Source organism: Nicotiana sylvestris, chromosome 4 (assembly GCF_000393655.2).
Source record: "Nicotiana sylvestris chromosome 4, ASM39365v2, whole genome shotgun sequence".
NCBI lineage: Eukaryota > Viridiplantae > Streptophyta > Magnoliopsida > Solanales > Solanaceae > Nicotiana > Nicotiana sylvestris.
In genome coordinates this window covers 100933419-100954492 of record NC_091060.1, presented here as the reverse complement: position 1 = coordinate 100954492, position 21074 = coordinate 100933419, and the positions used below count along the sequence as shown (strand labels likewise).

General features: G+C 37.3%; 2 protein-coding genes across 2 annotated transcripts; one reads left to right on the top strand and one right to left on the bottom strand.

Moving 5' to 3' along the window:
• Window positions 1-14007: 14007 nt before the first annotated feature.
• Window positions 14008-18094, top strand: LOC104242977 (cyclin-A1-4). The gene is made up of 11 exons (XM_009798089.2): window positions 14008-14294; window positions 15271-15631; window positions 15806-15939; window positions 16129-16221; window positions 16359-16492; window positions 16588-16663; window positions 16738-16814; window positions 16898-16931; window positions 17090-17239; window positions 17332-17466; window positions 17665-18094. Exons 1-11 carry the CDS (start codon window positions 14112-14114, stop codon window positions 17734-17736), a joined length of 1449 nt encoding a protein of 482 aa, XP_009796391.1. The 5' UTR covers window positions 14008-14111; the 3' UTR covers window positions 17737-18094.
• A 32-nt stretch (window positions 18095-18126) lies between these two features.
• LOC104242978 (uncharacterized) lies at window positions 18127-20500 on the bottom strand. The gene has a single exon (XM_009798090.2). The coding sequence runs from the start codon at window positions 20385-20387 to the stop codon at window positions 18267-18269; it is 2121 nt and encodes a 706-aa protein (XP_009796392.1). The 5' UTR covers window positions 20388-20500; the 3' UTR covers window positions 18127-18266.
• Between the last annotated feature and the right edge of the window lie 574 nt (window positions 20501-21074).

Genomic DNA, 21074 nt, shown 5'->3' with positions numbered 1-21074 from the left:
CTGAAACCTGACCAGTATTGCTCTTTTTACTACAAGAAGGATAAACTCCTTAGAACTTATGAATTCCCAGTGAATCCGATGCCAGATGAGAGTTTATGAGTAATCCCAACAGAGGTGCTGGAAGATGTGGTCCTACCACCTAAAGGGAGAAGGAATGCAGGAAGGCCAAGAAAGGAAAGACTCAAACCTGCTTTAAAGAAAGAGTCTAAGAAGGCGTATTCATGTTCTGTGTGTGGACAAGGTGGTCACAATAGAAAAACATGTAGGAATCGACCAAAATAAATAGTTTGAAACATAACACTTCCTAATACATTTGTTGTCATGTTGAGTAGTTAAGTTTCACAAACAATAGAGTTACAAATGTTAAGTAGTTAAGTTTCACAAGCAATTGAGATGTTTCATTATACATGTTTTGATTATCCAATAATAGTGTCTTGTTGTTTTTAATGGTGCTAAATACATTGATAGATTGTACAAATACAAAACAGAACTGCAAACAATCAATGGTAATATATGTATACAAATGTATAAATGAGAGTATAAGTTTGTATAAATTTGTATAACTATGTATATTGTTGTATACATATGTATAAACCCTGCTACATTAACAAAATTGCATCCATAATGAAAATACATACTTTGTTAACGGATAAAAGCAACTGAAATATTCATTAAAATATAATTCATTCGCAGCCACAATGTGTAATGACTACCACAAATTACACAAAAATAAAAATATTTATAGTATCCTTTAAGGTTATCTCACAAGTAGCAGAATAGTACTTAGACAAAACTACGCAACAACTCCCGATACATAGAAAAACTACAGTAAAATGGAAAAACAGAACTACTTTCTCAGTCGTCCCCTCTTCCTCTTCCTGAAAAGTCTCCCTGTGATTTCATCACCACTAATTGCATCGGACTGTTATTTTCTCATTCCATAATCCCACAACAGAGATCCCCACCTGGTGCAAAGTGTCTCAATGTCAAAATTATCTTTTCGAATTTCCTTACCAAGGATGAAATACTCAGTAAAGCCAGCAACAAAAGCACCACAATCACTGTAATTAAAAAGAAACAAATCAGATTCAAATAGGTACACTAATAGTAAAATAGTAAAACAATTGAGATTAACCTACCATTTGATCTGTTGGGGCACATTATTAACCAGATTAATCTGCAAAACAGCAGAATGGGATTTATCGGTATATGCACCATTGTTCCAATCAATGCCCTTCTTCTCGACATAAAAATCAGAACTCTTCAAGAAGTAAGGTATCAGAATTGCATAAGGTAATGCAGCATCCAAAGCAAGTCTATCATTAATAGCTCCACGGTTAGAGTCATAGATGTGGATGCACCTATCTGTGAACGTAAACAACTCCAAAACACAATGGCCTAATTTTGCTCTTCCGCGCTTCACATAGATAGGGAATAAGACGTGGTCAATAGTGTGTCACGGTACATTTGCATCACAATAATATCCTCTAATGTACTCTTCTATCTCATGCCCTTTAGGAATCACTGAAGGATCTTGATTCACTTTGAAATCTTTATACATGGAGTTGATTTTGTTACCAAACGCAAAGTCAGTTGTAGTAAATCGCATGGAAACACTCGGCCCATATTTTTCCCTCTTCCTCAAATAATAAAAGAGGACATCCAAGTGCTGATACAAAAAATAAATAGAACAACCATCACTACCAGATTTTTTAAATATAGAAATATATACACTATTATATAGAGGTATACATATTTATACAAGGTTATACAATCTTATACTGTGATTATACAAAGTTATGTATACACTATGGGGGTCTCAAACAATAAAGATATGCAACAAATAAAAAGAGGCATTAGAACAGAAAGTTATTAAATACCGTGTCAATCAAAGGTCAACCACAATACGCAAGTGAGTGGAACTAATCCTTCGTGGTTACATGACACGAGCCAAAAGTAAAAGCTTCCGCAAGCTTATTTACTTCATCAGTATATATATTTTTGGCACTTCAAATCACAAAAAATAAAAAGTAATCAGAACTACCTTCATTGACAAGTATAAAATCATAATATGAAAGATTAAAGAAAGTGAAGATATCTTCGCCTCGTATCCATCCCATTATCAACAAACGCGCAAAACTCTTTAGCCAATGGAGACAATGGATCAAAATCATCAGTTTCAATCGTGAAAGGATGCTTGATATAAAAAATGAGCTTGTGCGCCGATCCTGATGCCCCCGAATAAAATACTGGCAAATATGGAGATTTGGCATATTTTCCTGGTATTTTCTGTCGAACTGACTGTTCAGGAGAAATGTAATCATCTTCTACGTCTATGATGGATGGTTTGTGAAGCACAATTTGGGACATTTGTAGTACAGCTAAATCTTCATCGCCAATGTCATCCCAAAATGTGTCACCCTTGACATCACCTGCTGCCCCTTAGACAGAGAAAACCAATAATAAAAAAATTTCAAAATTAAGAAATGAAAAATCATACAAAAAAAAGATAAAATATAGAACGAATACCATGATTAACACCATCAGTAACTCCCTCGTCAACTAGCACGTTATCTTGATTCACTTGATCGACAAAGTCAAGAACAACATCATATTGATAGCCATCAAATTCGCCGAGACCAGATGTATTGTCATCAGACACGCGCTGACGAATCTAATAAAAAACAATAGAAAGAGAAGGCATGTTGAGTGATGATTCAAAGAAGGCATAACTGTTGAGTGATTTGGTTTTATCAGTAAAAAATTACCTTAGAATCAGTAACATCCTCCCTCGTTTGCTTGTTTTCCTTCATATTCAGAAAATTGAACACTTTTTCAAAGGAAGAAACTACATAATTGTTGAGTGTCGTAACTGTATCAGTCAACTACAAAAATAACAACAAAAGTAAATCAACAACTATGTTTATAACCAAAAAATCATGTATATACAAAAAGTACCGATAAACTACAAAAAAGCTAAAGCTCCAGTACCTTTCCAACAGCACTCCTCAACTTCTCAACATCAGCATTCAACAGATTAATGCGCACCAAAGGATCATAACTCGGGTTAGGCTGTCGATCCATATTCTAAGGAAAAGGTCGTTTAGACTGTTGCTCTGTATTCTGCGGATAAGGTCGTTTAGACTGTTGCTCCGTATTCTGAGGACAAGGTGGAGATGCAGCAACAGAATCATCAGTGTGAAAGGCAGGCACCTCCCCTGATGCAACACCATCGGCATTAACTTCAAAAAGCGTGTCGATGTTCAGAGTTGACATCTCTTCACGAATAGGGGAAATGTTCCTATTGTTCAACTACAAGAAGAAAAACTGGATTACAATAATAGAAAAAGGAAATTGTCACATATTCATAAATATTCATACTTGCAGAAAAACTGAAATCATATATGAAGAAGTATTATGGTACAAAATGTTTACCTTATCGATATTACACATGATCACCCCGCTAGTCAAATCCGCATATGTTGGAGTTTCAGTAAATTTCCAATTAAGAATGCGTGGCACATTTGTGCCAACACGAACAACTAGATGCTTGTCAACCATAGAGCAACACTCAAAAAACTATATTTGTAATGCAAGTGGAAAACCTCCAAGCCTATACATTGTCAAATAGCCACATTGTGTGACCCTCATTGTCTTTAAAATATCTTCAAATGACTTTTTTCCCTAAGCATACGTCTGATATTGACCACTTTCAATGATATCAAAATCATCTTTGTTGATACCATGATTATTTGCATCTGAGAATATGAAATGGTGTACAAACACCATCAAGGCCATCTTGAACGCATCTTCGTCCGACTTCCAGTCCTTTTTCTTGAAGCGATCAAGAAGCTGCCCCCTCGTTATAGCCTTTTTTCCATTTCCTGGAAAATACTCTTTTAGCAACCTATTAACATATAGTTTTTCATAGAAAGTGGCATCGTCTTCTACACACTTCAAACTAGTGGTAACAACAAACTCTCCAATGCCAAAGCGCAGCAAACAACCATTAATTTTCACCCACAACTCCCTTTCCCGTCCTGGGACGACTTTCCTCAATAGTATACAATGAATAAGTTGATTTTGAATTTTAAATTTTAAATTGAGGGAGGTCCAAGAAGTACCCAAAACAACTAGCACGGATTATTTGAAGCTGCGTGTCAGTCAAACATTGCTTCAAAATGCTCACAATATCAGTCTCGGTATGAGAACTAATCTTGTTGTGGAAATGATCAACTGGTTGTATATAGAAGTCCCCAACCTTTCATATGGAAAAATAGCAAGAAATAGATCAGGAACAAAAACTATACTAAAACATTGTATAAATCAGTGTAGTAGTACTTGTATAAAGATGTATAAACAGCTGTATAACTTTGTATGGAATTGTATAAGCATGTATAAAATTAATAGCAACACAGGGAATACCTTCAGTTTAGCTTTTCTCTCATTCAATTTGCAGCGAATAACAAACCTTTGTTCTTTCGATATGCAATCAAGACCACTGTCACCATCGTCCTTGATCTTTCTCCTTTTCGGTTTAACACTGGGGCCTACATCATCTTCATTAACCAAATCAACTTTCAGCTTTTATTTTTATTTTTCAGGTCTCCCACATTTCTTACTCCTTATTCTAACGATGTTAACCGGAGTAGGAGTATTACTCGTTTGCGAACGAGTCATTCGACTGCTCTCTTGTTGCAACTTTTTTGTAGGAGCAAGAGACTCAAAATCATCATCATCAGGAGCCTAGACATACGTATTCGCTTCAGAAGCAAGGGTTGAGGGCAAGTCCCTCGATGATTTAACTAGAGTGGGAGTATTCCTCATTTGCGAACGAGTCATTCGACTGCTCTCTTGTTGCGAGTTTTTAGGAGGAGCAGAAGACTCAAAATCATTATCATCTGGGGCCTGGACATGCACATTAGCTTTAAAATCAGGGCTTGAGGGCAAGTCCCTCAATCTTTTCGCATAATCGAACTTAACGCCTTTTCCAGCAACCTTCATTTTGCTTTTAGAAACAGGTATTTTTGAATGCATTTTCTACAATAAAACAAACAAACAAAGCTTTGACAAAAGTGAAGACAAGTGAAGGAAAACACAAAAAAACATACCAAAAATAAAGGCCATGAACACAAAGTAGAGGCCAATTTTCCCAAATTGTAACAAAACTCAAAAAATAAAAAATTCTACCCTAAAAGTCGAAAAAATAAAGCATGCAAACTGAAACAACAACTTTAAGCCCATAACGAAGATAGAAGGAACACAAAATCAAACGAAAAATATAACAACATTGTAAAGAAAATAGGCATAATCAGAAAAGCAAAAAAAAAATAAAAAAATAAAACAAAATTCAAAACCAAAAACTGTGGTAAAAGCATAAAATGAAACGAAAATTACCTGAAAATAAGAGTGAAAGCTCGAAAAAGTACTTGAACCCAACAATGGAGGTCGGTTACCTTCGTCTATGAGAAAAGCGTGAGAAAGAGAGAGAAAAAGAAACAGAGAAATTGAAACTTAAAATATTAAAACCGTTGTTTTAAGTTGTGGGCTACCGAGTGAAAACTAAATTTCATACCATATATAACCTGGGCTAAACCAGGTAATGGCTTCAAATATGGGCTATTTTCGAATGGGTTGTATGGCCCAAGTGATATATGATGTAATTTCTTCTATAAAAAACGGCTCAGCCATCTTCCTCAACAGAACTGAGAAAATGATCCCCCCCCCTTTTTTGCAAAATTCTCCGTTGGAGCCCACTCGTCCCCCAAAAATCATTTCCCCTCCGTATTTTAGTGAGCTAACACTGGATCTAAGGCGCTGTTGTGTAGTGGATTTCTTCTATTGCTCGTTTCGGTGGTCAAATCATCAATTTTTCACAAATCAAAAAACTGTAAATTGCGGTATTTTGGCCTACTTTTTGGTAAAACTCATGCTTATAAAGTACTAATTAGTTGTTTTTAATGTGTTGAATGCCTTTTTGTGATCGTTTTGTGATATTATTATTTTTTTTTATCGGGATTAGTTTATTTATGTGCTAAAAAGTTAAAAAATCATATATTGTTATGTTATCAAATAATTAGTGTTATATGTGATTTTAATATTGTACGTATAATAATATGTGACTTTATTGTTGTTTAGTGCTCTTTAGTGTTATGTTGTGTATTTAGTTGTTATGTAGTGCACGCTAACTTTGTAAAACTGATAATAAATTTTAGCTTATGGTAGTTAACTTTGTTTATGGCCATTTAGAGTAGACAATAGTGACTTTAGTGCTCTTTAGGATTTTGTAGTCTACAATAAAAACTATATATCCTCGTTAACTAACTCGGTTAGAGTATTCATTTATGGATTTAATGTATTAGTAGATAATTATCTTATTAGTTATGAAAATTAAATATTTAAATCTCTTATAATCCCCAAAAAATATCTGGAAAAAAAAGAGATGATAGTTCTAACAAAACCCTCCCCAATTTTAGTCAAAAAAGTAAGAAACTAACATATAAGACAATAATATAGAAAATATTTTAACCTAAGTATTATTATATAAATAATTATTAAAAATATCTTATTGGTTATCAAAAATAATTATTTAATTCTCTTATAACCCAAAAATAGCCGAAAAAGATAATTGTTCAAACAAAACCCTACAGAATTTTAGTCAAAAAAGTTTAGAAACTAATATATGAAATATTAATATAGAAAATTTGTCAACCTAAGTATTTGTTATATGAATAATTAATAAAACATCTTATTAGTTACGAGAATTAAATATTTAATACTCTTATAACACCAAAAATATCTTTTAAAAAAATGATAGCTCAAACAAAACCTTCCCGAATTTTAATCAAAAAATATAAGAAACTAACATATAAAAAAAACATCAACCTAAATATTTTATATGAAGAGTTATTAAATATATCATGATTAGTTATGAAAATTAATTATTTAATTCTCTTATGACCCAAAAATAGCTGGAAAAATATAACAGTTCAAACAAAACCCTGCCAAATTTTAGTAAAAAATGTAAGAAAAAAACATATAAAATAATAATATAGAGAATGTATCAACTTAAGTAATAATATAGAAAATTTATCGATTAAATTTAACATAAAAAATATTGCAATATATTTAAAGATGTTTAACGGTTAAATAGAAAAATCCTTTAATTAATATTGTTCAATTTACAGATATCGTCATGGAGTCCTGTGCATCCTGGACATGCATCTTGAGAGCTACTGTTTCTCCAGGGAAACCATAGGTCTTCACACATTTGGGATGGGCAGTGTCTGTCCCAGACCTTCCACCTCAGACATATAGACGATTTGTGGGAGTTCATTAGGGACCACCCACTGCATCTCCGTACAGTTAGACGCCTTTAGCGGACAGATTTTTACAGAATTATAGAGATCGGTCGGTTGCAGTTCGACTGGACCCTGATCACGGCTATGATAGAGTGGTGGCGACTTGAGACGCACATGTTTCATTTACCCATCGGCGAGGCTACCAACATGCTAGAGGACATGGATGTTCCTTTTGGGTTGTCCGTTGATGGTATACCTGTAGCTTACCCGCATGCTCTTAGGGACTATACGAGAGAGGATTACCTTCATATGTTGCAGAGGCTCATCGGTTTTTAGCCTGCGGAGCCGACTGTATTGAGTGGTGCCAGTCAATTGTAGCTGGCGCCCGTCAGGTAGCATCTGGTGGCGCTACACGTGGAGATTACTGATGAGTCACCGCTGGAGGATATTGATTGGCAGGCGAGGCCATTGCTGCTGATGATGTTTGGTAGTATTCTGTTTCCGAACACTTCGGGTAACCTAGTCAGCTTGTGATTTCTACATCATTTGGAGCGGCTAGATGATTTACCTGGTTAGAGCCGGGGTGGAGCTGTTCTAGCTTACCATTATAGGCATCAGTGTCGGTCGTCTATGAACACCGTGAGAGACATTGTCGGTTTTATACTGCTGTTGCAGGTGAAACATAGTCAATTATTTTCATGATTATAACTGAGATAGTAAAAAATGACTTAAAGTTTATGTCCACAATCTATATTAGGTTTGGGCCTGGGAGTGGTTCTTGCAGTTCTAACCACCTCTGCCACCGATAGCTCAAGATGCACCACCTCCATCATTTCTCCCAGTAGCTAGGAAGTGGGTAGATAGGCGAGGCCACACCCGCGTGGTCGAGGCTCGACATCATCTCCCTTATTATAGGGGTTTGTTGGATTTACTTGAAGCACTCAGGTACACATATACTTAAGTTTACTTGGTCTGGCTTGATATGTCTTGCGTTTACTCACGATTACTGTGTTTAATAAATAGTTCATATGGAGGCCATACAACGACGCACTCATAGCTAGACTGCCAAATTATTGCTCTCGCGATCGAGCTATGTGGATATCTTCGGTCTCACTTATATGTCTCGATATAGTCGAGCATTATGCCACCAAGCGAATCCTTTGACAGTTTGGTTGACACCAACTTGTACCTATTCTACCACTTGGCATTCCACACATTACCAGCGGGATCATCGCCGCAAAGGTCGACTAGACATACTTGGCCTAGCTAGAGGCCCAGATAGAGGGTTGAGACCAGAGATATGGCACGATTCCGCCATACCCTTCACCTGATTGTTTGGACGGAGATCATGAGTACATGGGTTGGTATCACAGTGTTACCCGACTTCTCATCGGGAATTCCGTTCATTGCGCTAGTGATCGGTACGTTCCATATGCCGGGAGGCATAACACACTGGTATGCTATTTGTTATACTTACTTATAATGTTATATTACTTTAACATCCTTCCTTAATTAATATTTTATATGCTATGCAGGCTATTGGCTTACACCAGTTCTACCATTTGGGATTGGAGATGCTACAACATACAAGTGAGGGAGCGATAGGTTTGCACGGGCTTGTCCGCCGGGTTACTGATCTTGCTACTGCCAAATTCAGACGTGCCCGAGATGATATGCGCTTAGGATACAAGGTTGCTTATGTGCTTCTCGAGGAGTACCATCATGGGCCACAAGTGGCCCCTGAACGTGGTAGACGTAGCAGGCATGGCCAGAGAGGAAGAGGTGGCCCACGTGATCAAGGTGGTCGGCGAGGAGGGTCCCAACAAAAGAGCGTTGAGGCACCCGTAAAGGATATTAGAGATGATCATCCGGGTGACTACCCTGAGACACACGATGCTCCTCATTATATGCCATAATTCAGCCTTCAGCTGTCACCAGGGACTTCACAGTTGACCATGTCAACTCCAGTGTTGATCGCGGGCATGTCCATTACGCAACATGAGTGGGATCAGTATTTTCCTGATCGTCAAGAGCTATCAAGGGTTGCTGCTGATCGTCCGATATGAGAGGTGCATAGTGGGCAACGACTGAGTTATGTCTCATCATCGAGGGCTGCTGAGGATCTCTCAGTCATAGATAGAGATACATCACATTGGGGCGAGATACACATCCTTCATCTACTCCAGTGCACCTTGATGTTCCGACAGAGCATTGTGTGGCTACTCAGACGGAGGTTTGCTTGTATTACTATTATTTCAATTTATTTTCTTGTAGATTAGTCAGTAATATCTAAAGTGTTTATATTTTTTTAAAGATTTCGTCATCACCTATCATGGAGGTCACATTGTACGATACTTGCTTGCCAGAGACGGATGATCTTACCCGCTAAGACCATGTTATGACCATTAATTTTTTTTGCTAACACGTACGTTAGTATTCTATATTTCACATACTAATATATTTTATTATTTTGTAGGCTACTGATGGCCTAGCAGCCGCTTCTATCGAGCTGCCAGCCTTACTAACGATTATGCTGCAACGCATCCTCCGATAAGAGACGATGTGATGAAGATGATCCTGATAGCGTAGTCGGGCGGGATGGGACGTGCCTCAGCCAATGCTTTAACTATGGGACTCATTGATATGTATTTTGAGTTGTATATATGACATTAAATATATAATAGTAAAAAAGATATTTTACATAATTTGCACATGTGTTTTTATTTTTCGGGTTATTTAATAGTTTAACACTAGAACACAAAAAATAAGACAACTTAACATAAATTTAAATTCGTTCAAAATTAAAGATAGTACATGACACGTACAACATGTCGCGCCCCCTTTTTCCTCACGGAGTCCGGGTTTCGACATTTTTTTGGGACAACTCATTTCCTTTTGATTGGGTAAGAGATTTGAAGAGTCGCCTCCTAACGGATTTAAGGTGCATTATGGCACCTAAAGCAAATAACTCATAAACCGGTTTGCGTTACCAGATGACTCCCGGATGGACCACCATGCTCCAAAACAGTAAAATTGGGCACATTCTAACAGTCTGTTGGTTCATAACTTGTAAAATTCATATCTTGCCGGTACCCCCTTTGGATTGAAATTTACCACTCGACGTGTGGATTATGTAAACTTGAGGAGAAATTATGTCCTCGCTCCTTATTCGCCCATGGAGATAAGTTTAGATCTGGCTAAACTCTTTCAAACAGAACCTGTTCAGATAAAACTGCTCCAAAAACACCATCCCATGATTGAGGGTTATCCCTATTTTATGTAACCCCAATATTACGAACGTCTTCAGACTTGACGTACATTTCCAACATTTTTATCACAAGAAGTTCCGGTGTTCATCCGGAGTCCTCAAAAAATCTGCCAGAGTTTCATCGTCTTCGATGTTAAACTCAGCATAGCAGGAACCCCTTGTGGAGTAGCAAAATATGGATATCTTCCGGTTACTTTAATATTAAGTGAACGTTTCCTCACACTCATTTTTTACATAACAATGAAATCAATCTATCGTACTATATTGTAAGTGACAACTTAACAATACACTATGGAGAATAACTATAGCGTACTGAGTTATTCTCCACGACACCCCCAACCAATATAATGCAACTCTAATTTTTCGCTCTTCGGGCACTATGACAAAATGCAAAAAAACTTAAATAAACAAATATTTAGGAATACGTAAAAGAAAATAAAAAGGATGCAGAAGACTGAACTATCCAGAATGGATTTTTAACGAAATAATGAAACTCCTTAAATAAGCAAAAATTCAATGCGGGGGTACAATAATTAAGGGTATGTCACATTCATTATACGCGATATATATGTAGCACGATAAATGCATGCGCTATATCCACCAATTATTGGTGGGTCAGTCAAATTTAAATATAAGACATGGGTTGCATGCGTTATAACTTAACGGACAAACGTGCCGTTAAGGTATAGCACATTCAATCGATGCTTTATATATAAATTGGTCTCTTCGATTTGGTATGTCAAAACAAAAAGTTTAAAATGTCCAACGTCAAATTTAGGGGAGAACGGAGGTATTTACTTTCCCCAACTTGAGAAAGCATAAACATCCAACTCTTTGTACATTTCACCAGTGGTGAAACTAGAAGCAAAAACGCACCTTAAGCAAAGCAGTGTTACTTGGCCAGCTAGTGTTACAAAAAAATTATAGCCAGATTGTTGTGCCTTCGTTTCTTTCATTTGCTAAAATAATGATGGAAAAATGTAACTATTTATTTAGTAAAGCTATGATGAATTTCATCTCAAAAAATTGTCAAGGAAAATGTACTTTCAGTATTTTTCATATATTGATATTATTCGAACATATATATTTTACTGATTTGTCTGCATCTTTAAACATAACACGGTAAGCATTCTGCGCATACTACTGACCGGAAGACCATGTAATAGGAAGGAAGAAGTATACTCTATGAAACAACACTACCCCCAAATTCCAAGCTTTACTTTTACTGTTGGAAACCTAGTTAAGCCATGGCTACAACCTACAAGCATTTCAATTTCTACTAACGAAAGAGAAAGGTAACATGCTGTATATATACTACTAACGATGTCTTTCAAAGTCCACATATCGTTACAAAAACCATTAGATCAACATTGTTGAGCACATGGATTAAATTTTTTAAAGAAGAGAGGATCTATGATTTCAACAATAGCCCCCAACAAATTATCATTCGGAACCGTGGGATGAACCAACAATCGACAGTGTACACACTACTGACGCTTGCTCTTTGTGATGCTGCTTTAGGTCTTGCACTGGTAAATATGAAAATCATGTCTCTTGGCCAATATTGAATTTTTTACTTTTGGACATCCTCATGAAAATCATGTGTGGTGACAAAGGAAAGAGAGAGATGGGTTTCTCTCGCTTTCATCCCGGATAATTGCTTCATTGTGCTTGAGCGGTAAGAGCTCTTAGCCACATGGATAGTCAATATGCTCATCGAGCCTAATCCCGAGATGTGGATCATCTAAGACACATTAGCATGGCTTAATCCTCTTATATGAGCTGGAGTTTGAAACCAAACTTCTTTTTAGGAGGATAAATGGGGCAATGATGCGATCTAACGTAGGTCCAACTTTCAATTAGCAAGAAAATATTGACCTAAAAAAAGAATGTCAAATGAAAATTTTGTTGCTACTCTTTCAGTGTCAATTCAAATCGTAACACAGATAACCGTAACATATATTTCTATATTTGTAGATTTCATTCCTTAAGTGCAATTAATAATATCGATGTCTTTAAATGACATTCCCACAAATGTTACCTCATACGTTGTATGTTCCTTTTAAAAACTAGGCCAAGCATATTCTTATTTTCACCTCGCAACGGATAGTCGCCTCTAAAGAATAATTTAGAGGAAGAAAAGTATAATTATTTACTTTTTGAAATGGTTTTAAGGGAAAAACAACAACAACGATCCAGTAAAATCTTATTAATGAGGTCTGAGTAGGATAGTGTGTACGTGGACCTTACCCCTACCCCGAGGAGTAGAGAGACTGTTTCCAAAAGACCATCGACTCAAGAAGACGAAAAAAGACAATATCAGTACCACCAATAGATACCATAAGAAAAAATAACAACATCATGAAAACCAGAAAACAGGTGCAAAGCAATAGATGTAAAGCAAAAGCGATAGCCAGTAAATAGACCCGACACTATGAAAAACGAAAGAGTGGTAAGACACAACATTGTCACTAGTTGTCTCAGATAAAAACCTACCAAACTAGCCTTACAAAGGTACGAACTAAAGAAAGACAAAACAACAACCTGTTAACTTCCTTACTGCTCAATAAAATATGAATAGTAGTAAAATCTAATTAAATCAACTATGTAATCAAGTTCATAAAGTTTCAATCCTAATCTTAGGACAAATTATCATACCAACATAATTACTTAGATAATTCTAAAAAGATTGCATCTACCTTAGGAAAACCAAAACTAAATCAACAATGTAGTCAAAGTTTAGGGCCCGCTTATTTAATTGAATACTTCACTTTCAAATAATACTACTTTATTTGCAAGCTGAAGTTTAATTCACAAGTTTTTGAAATAGCCGTTTGAAGGGTATTTCACATGCTTAATGAAATGTCAATACAAATGTTATGACATGGACTAAACTCACATATTTGAATGAGCCTTTAAGATACTAACTCAATTTCATTCCTTTTAGTAGCAATTTATTTTGAATGTTATAATCTAATCAAGACTGCAGTATTTGAAATTTTTTGAAAAAATTCCCATGAAATATTTTTTCTGTTTGTATTTGGCTTTATTATAACAAGTTCAACTTGGATAATAGTGAAAAACAAAGGGGAAGCGTGACCTTTTTTCTGGCTGCACTAAAGTCAAGACAGATTTACAAAAGGACCTTCAAATTCGAATTCAAAATTACTCAATTAAAACGACAGCTCGGTCATCACCCGCTTACCCCTATGGCTTCACCTGATTGGTCATTCACATTTTCAATTGAAAATCCAATTCAAACAGGAGATCCTCAGTGGGCCCAGTCCTTGTCCGCTCCTAACGAATACCTAAAGTCATCCAACGGCCCAGATCTTCCTTCATTTCAAATGACCCCTTTTTCCCCGCCTAGCACCATATATTATTCGTTTATTAATTGACTTTATATATCAGTTCACAATTTACACACACATACTTGTAACAGCTTTCTTCTTCTTCTTGAGGAAGCGCTGATGAAACATTGGGCCTAATTTTCTAAATAATTACAGTTGTTGCCATTCAGGGGTTATATTTCGAAGGAGGAAATGGCGACGACTCAGAATAGACGTAATTCAGTTTCGAGTGCGGTGGCAAAGCGGCAAGCGATGGCGGAGAATAATCACGGGAAATTGCCGGCGGGTGGGGCCAAGAAAAGACCAGCCCTCACTAATATCAGTAATCATACAACTGCTTCCGCTCGTAACTCGCTCTCTCACTCCTCCAAACTCGTATGTTTTTTTCCATTTTTTTGTTTGTTTGTTCTTCTTGTCTAATTGTGACAAAGTAAATTTTGTACCTTATGAAGCTTGTTAATTTATGTACTTTTACCGTGGGAAAAATTGTTTGTTTTTCTCCTGTGATCTTTTTATTTGGTATTTAATTACTAGTTCATTGTTTTTTTCTTATGCTGTTATGGGATTTTCGGAGGGGCTTTCTTGATAAATTTGTATATCAGATGGGTTATCTTCATTTTTTTCCTCTAGAAATAGTTATATTTTTCTCGTTTTGTGTGTGTGTGTGCGTGTCGTTTATGTAAGGTTTATGGGAGGTTCTTTTCTTGAATTAAATACTGTAAAAAGTTTTAAAAAAATGACTGGACAATTTGGGTTGAATGACTGAGAAAAATCATGTAATGGGATTTGAGGCTGTTCGATAGGAGAGGATTGCGGAATTTTTTTTTTCAAGATTTTGATTCGCAAGTTGAAATTCTTTGTTATTGACTTTCCTTCTATAAACAAGTTCCCTGTTATTAGCAGAAAATGCGTCAGTTCTGTTTTTTTTCTTCTTCTTAAAATCAAGTGAATTGACGTATGGATGGATTTAAAAAAAAAATATATTTTGGAAAAAAATATATTCTTTTAATGATAAAAAGGCATTATGAACGGAAAATTTGAAACATCTTCCCCAAATCCTGCTTCTTGTCTCCTTTTGCTTTTTTAATATTTGAAGAAATTTCATTTTTAACATTATCATTAGAGGTGAAGGTTTTTGAAGGATTTTATTATTGTACTTAATTTGTTAGGAACAGATTTGGTTTTACAGATGAGCAGTTATTTTTGATTTATCACAATTGGATAAACCTTTTATGTAATAAGCTGTTTTGCAATGCGAGTCTTGTTCTGCTTCCGCTAATAATATTGAAAAAAAGATCATTTCTTGTTTCTGAAGTTGTGGCTAACTTGGAATCATTTTTGGTTTTGAAAGGCACCATGTACATCTAAGGTTGTAAGCATTAAGAAGAACAATAGTAATGCAGCTTCCTCAGTTCTGCCAACATCCTCCTCCTTTGTCAAACCAATCAGCAAAACTGTGTCTCTTCCAAGAAGTGATGCAGCTGTCCCTAAGATCACTGCAATTCCTCCTCTTCCTTCCACTTGCAGCATGGACATTTCTCCGTCTCACTCGGACGGATCATTGGTCTCCATGGATGAAACTATGTCCACTTCTAACTCACTGAGAAGTCCGGATGTTGAGTACATTGACGACAACCAAACAGCTGCATTTGATTCCATTGAGAAGAAGGCTTTTAGCACCCTCTACATCTCAGAAGATGTTAAAGCAGCAGGTTTGTGCTTTGATAACTTTAACAGTCTTTTACCTTGTTGTTTGATATTTTCAGCAGAGAGTAGTTTCTCTTTCACTGAATGTGAAATGGATATGTCCTTGAACAAACATTTTATTTCTTCAGCTATTTTTCATTTAATTAATAAATTTATCTGTTTTTTGTACCGTCAAACAGATATATGCAAGAGAGATGTACTCGTGGATATGGAATCAGGGGATAAAATTGCCAACATTGATAACAATCTTGTTGATCCACAATTATGTGCTACAATGGCCTGTGACATATACAAACACTTGAGAGCCACAGAGGTATAAAGATGTTTATATATATCTCTTTTCAGTTCTTTTGGCTCCTTAAATTAGATGCTACTGCCAACTTTAACCACTTAATACATTGAAAAGTTTACAGTTGTTTGAAATTATAATCGAATTGAAGTATCAACATTTGCTGCAATTTGTCGTGTATGTTTTAACGTTAGCTTTTGGTCATCGTGCTAGGTAAAGAAAAGGCCTTCCACAGATTTCATGGAGAAAGTTCAGAAAGACATAAATGCTAGCATGCGTGCTATCTTGATTGACTGGCTTGTTGAGGTAAACTTCTAATGTCTTTCTTCCTACCGCTGTCCCTGACAATATCAGAGTGCTGGAATTTATGACTTAAATATATGTCGATGAAGCTCAGCAACTCCTGAGTTTGATGTAGAACTTGTTGCCACCACTATGTGTAGGTTGCCGAGGAATACAGGCTTGTCCCAGACACATTGTATCTGACTGTTAACTACATTGATCGATATCTCTCTGGCAATTTGATGGACAGGCAACGACTACAGTTGCTTGGAGTAGCTTGCATGATGATCGCATCGTAAGAAACTACCCTTCTTACTTTCTCAAATGTACCAAACATTTCTGGAAGAAAATGCTGTATCATACATTAATACGGGAAATGCTATATTGCAGCAAATATGAGGAGATCTGTGCGCCTCAAGTAGAAGAATTCTGCTACATAACAGACAACACTTACTTCAAGGAGGAGGTACATGAGTTTTATTTACAGGACTATGCACTTTCTAAACATTGCAATGGCACTAAGCACTATGTATTATGCAGGTCTTGCAAATGGAGTCTACCGTTTTAAATTACTTGAAGTTTGAAATGACAGCCCCAACAGCCAAATGTTTTCTGAGGTCACTGTTTAATAGTTTACCATTACCCAACAGTTGCTTTTAAGTATGATGATCTAGGAACTTATTGTTGAAATATATTTCAGGAGGTTCGTTCGCGCTGCTCAAGGACTTAATGAGGTAATCTCTTCACATAAGGTTTATAGTTCTCCAACATATTTTATATAGGAAACAGAAAAGAAAATATCAGTTTTGAGTTCATAATTCACTCTTCTTTGGCCCTTCGCCTCATGAATATGAATGGAAGAGTTTGATTAAAATCTTATAATCTTCTACAGGTTCTGTCACTGCAGTTGGAACACTTGGCCAGCTACATAGCAGAACTCTCTCTTTTAGAGTACAACATGCTTTGTTATGCTCCATCAGTCATTGCTGCTTCTGCAATTTTCTTAGCCAAATATATTCTTCTCCCCTCAAAGAAACCTTGGGTATGTACGAATTAGCATTGACAATCGTGTAAATGGTTGTAATATATTCTCCCTTCTTTATAAAATTTGACATTTGTAAACTCCTAATACAGAACTCTACCTTGAGGCATTATACTCTGTATCAACCCTCTGATTTACGAGACTGTGTCATGGCACTACATAGCCTTTGCTGCAACAACAACAATTCTAGTTTACCAGCAATCAGGGAAAAATACAGCCAGCACAAGGTAATCTTTAATTCTGATCTCTGAATTTCTTTTCTTCATCCTACTTTCCTAGCGCCAGGAGCTGAATGCTCAGCAAGCAGTTTAAAATGACACTGTTTTGATTAAAAAATATAAGTAGAATAAAGTCATAACATGTGGTAGGCATCTGCATACAATTCCTCCTGATTTTATTCTAATATATATGATTATTTGAAACAGTACAAATTTGTTGCAAAGAAGTATTGTCCTCCAACAATACCTGTAGAGTTCTTCCAGAACATAAGCTGCTAAGCAGAGAGGAGGCATCAACTTCACTCTTCCAATTCTCTGTTGGATTCAATTCAAGGCATTGGCATCAACTTCATTTCAACGGTGCTTCATTCGTCGCAGATCAAGCCAACAACTTCTCTTTGCATGGCCGGCCATAGGAGAGCATCTTTGTTGATATTCATTTAACATTGACTTTGCAGGATTAGTCTTGTTTACCCTACTTTTCTTCTCTAGTTTAGATTCTCTAGTCAGTGTGTGTACAGAAGAGCTGTTGGCAGCTCCCTTAACTCAGAAACTATTCAGTAATTCCTTTTCTGGAACAATTGCAGTTTTAAGCCAATTAGGGTTGAGATAATAACAATAATTCATTTCCAAGCAAGTTGAAATCTTATATACAAATTTTCACTCGGGTTGAAAAAACAGTGTGATCATTTATTTCTCATCCGGTGAAATGAGGTGTGGCAAAACACATAGGAAAATGGTAAATACAGTGTGATCATTTATTTTACATCTATAGTACATACACAAAATACAAACCACAAAAGGGACACTCACTGAGCACACTCAATCTTGGCTGAACCTAAGCGAAGGGATGCATGAACTACACTAACATTAGGCCTAACATTAAGCCAGTGACAATCTTCAAAAGAACAAGGAGATCCACCGTTAGGCCATTCAACATCCACAGGTTTCATGAAAGTGGGTCCCCAAGCAGGGGTCCCATCCTCGTATGAATTGTGAGTCATTCTCCGAATTTCTGAGCCGTCTGATTTGATCACAAAGATGTCACCATATGGCTGATAATGATGAGGGTTTGCTATGGGCTCAGCTGACACTGCTGCATAGTCTGATGTAAACACTATATACTTCCCATCCGGGCTGAAGTACGGGTGGTTAGTCCGCCCACCCGTGCCACTCTGGATCACCTTTCGGAGCCCTGTTCCATTCGGGTGAACCATAAACATCTCGAAACTACCAGACCCGGGATTCTCTCGATCAGATGCAAACGCAATCCAATCACCATCGGGCGACCAGTTACACATGGTATCTGTCCACGAACCCTCTGTGAGTCGATAAAGCCCGCCCGTTTCACCTTCCAAAGCATCCATAACGTACAAGTTCTTGTGACCCGACCGCCCGGACCGGAAAACAATCCATTTTCCATCGGGTGAAGGCGATGGAAACGCATTATTCTGCCCTCCTGTTGTCAAATGTTTGTAACTTAGGTCCTTATCGTCAACATTAATGGAAATAACATCAACTTCCGTTCTTTCACTAGCAAATGTAGGCCCAACACTAGTGTAAACTACTCCATTTCTTTTCTGGTCCCACGCTGTGGAAAAAGCCATTTTTGTTGAAACTTGACGCAAACCCGAACCGTCATAGTTTACCACATATAAACCTGGAAACTTTACATAAGCAATCCGGTCACCACTCGGTGAAAATGACGGAAATGACCCGTCAACTCGAAACAAAGAAATTCCTGGTATCGGGTTTTTAAGATTCTCGAGTAACAGTGTATCACTCCCTCTTCCGTTGCCAGTGCCTCTACATTTATGGTACCCGACCCACGAGGAATCGGGTGAGAAGAAGGGGTTCAGATGATGGGCATGAGGAGAAGCGGGTCGGGTTATTTCTGTAAACTTCTTCAAAATGACGTCGAATAACTCAATATGCCGATATTCTGAACTTGCTCTTCTAGTAGCTACGGCAATGAGATTCTTGTTAGCAGTAGAAGCTGCTGGTGTGAACGCGTGCAAACCCGGTGGTGTGACTCGGTGAGTCGAGACCGAGTCAACGCCGAGTTGACCAGCTTTAGGAAGAACAGCCTTGAACACACTCCACCACCCGTCATCACACTTTCTGTGAAAATAAAGAGTAAAATCATCAGCCCAAGCGGGCCAACCCCCGTGCTCCACCACCTTGACCCGGACCGACCCATCACGAGTTAAGAACACGTAGATATCCGTGTCGAGCTCCTGAACATCCCCAGTCCAACCCTTCTTCCCGTACGACGCCACCGCCGTCCAAACGCCCGACGGAGACACTGCTGGGCTAAAATCAGCAACTCCTTTAGGGGTTAACCTCCGGGTGGACCCGGAACTCAATTGGGTCGAGTACACCGCGGCCCAGCTCGTCCGAGGCACACCCGAGTCCTCATGAGTCGACACGTATATCAATGACTCCCCCACTAAACTAGGCTTATCTTTCAAAGAAACATGAGCACCCACCAAAGGAACCTGAACTCGAGTCGACTCAGTCCGAGCTGGAAAATCAAGTATGGCTCTCCGAGAAGTACCGTGGAACACAGCGTCGTAAAAAATATGGTGAGTGCCGTTCCGTTCAGTCACGTAGATAAGATGAAACGGCGGTGTTTCGTTGTTGAGGGAATGATCGGGTAGGCGCGAAACCAGGGAAGGTGGTAGGGTTGCGAGGAAGTAGCCGTTAAAGTTAACGGAATTGCCGTCCGTCAACTGCAGTTCGTTGGATTCAGTTGGCGAGTATATCGGAAGAGCGAAGATGTCAAAAGCATAGCTTGATCTCCCCAAGGTAGTGAATATGATGCTGGTGTTGGCGTTGAGGCTATCATGGGCAGCAGATGCAGGGGATAATAACACCAAGCTGAGGAGGAAGAAGAAGATGAACGGGGAGAGGTATTGTGTGGATTTCATTTTTGATTTATTTGTGGGAAAATCCGAGCAACTGAATGGTTTTATGTATGTCTGTGAAATTGCCGTGAGTGGCGAGATATTAATGATTTTGTAAGAGATGACGATTTGACTTGACATAAAAATTAACTTTCATACTAGTAACTTATAAAAAAAAATCTTACTTATCTTGATACTTTATCTTATTTCCTACTCCTATTTCCTTATGTAAAGGAATATATCTACTTTGTAAAAATTTTAAAATGCAGTCTGCTTCCTAAAAGTTAATGAAACTCATTTTCTTATAGACGAATATCTTATAGAAAAATTGCGTTCACTTAAAAATACAACAACAATAATAATTCACTAAAATTTTATTAGTGGGGTCTGAAAAGGATAGTGTGTATGTAGACCTTACCCCTATCCTAAAGGAGTAGAGAGACTGTTTTCGAAAGGCCCTCGGCTCAAGAAAAGAAAAAGACAAAAGGAGACAATATTAGTATCACTACAAAAATCGTATGAAGAATAGGAATAACATTGTTTAACCAAAAATCTGAGTCTTTGGTCAAAGCTTTAGAAATATAAAGAAATTCGGGTTACTGATAATCTAGAGACGAAAATAATAAAAGATTTTTGAGAATAATAAGTAATTTTGTATTTCAGTGTAATCTCAATAATATTTCTTGTCCTCTTACAGATGTCGAGTCCTTC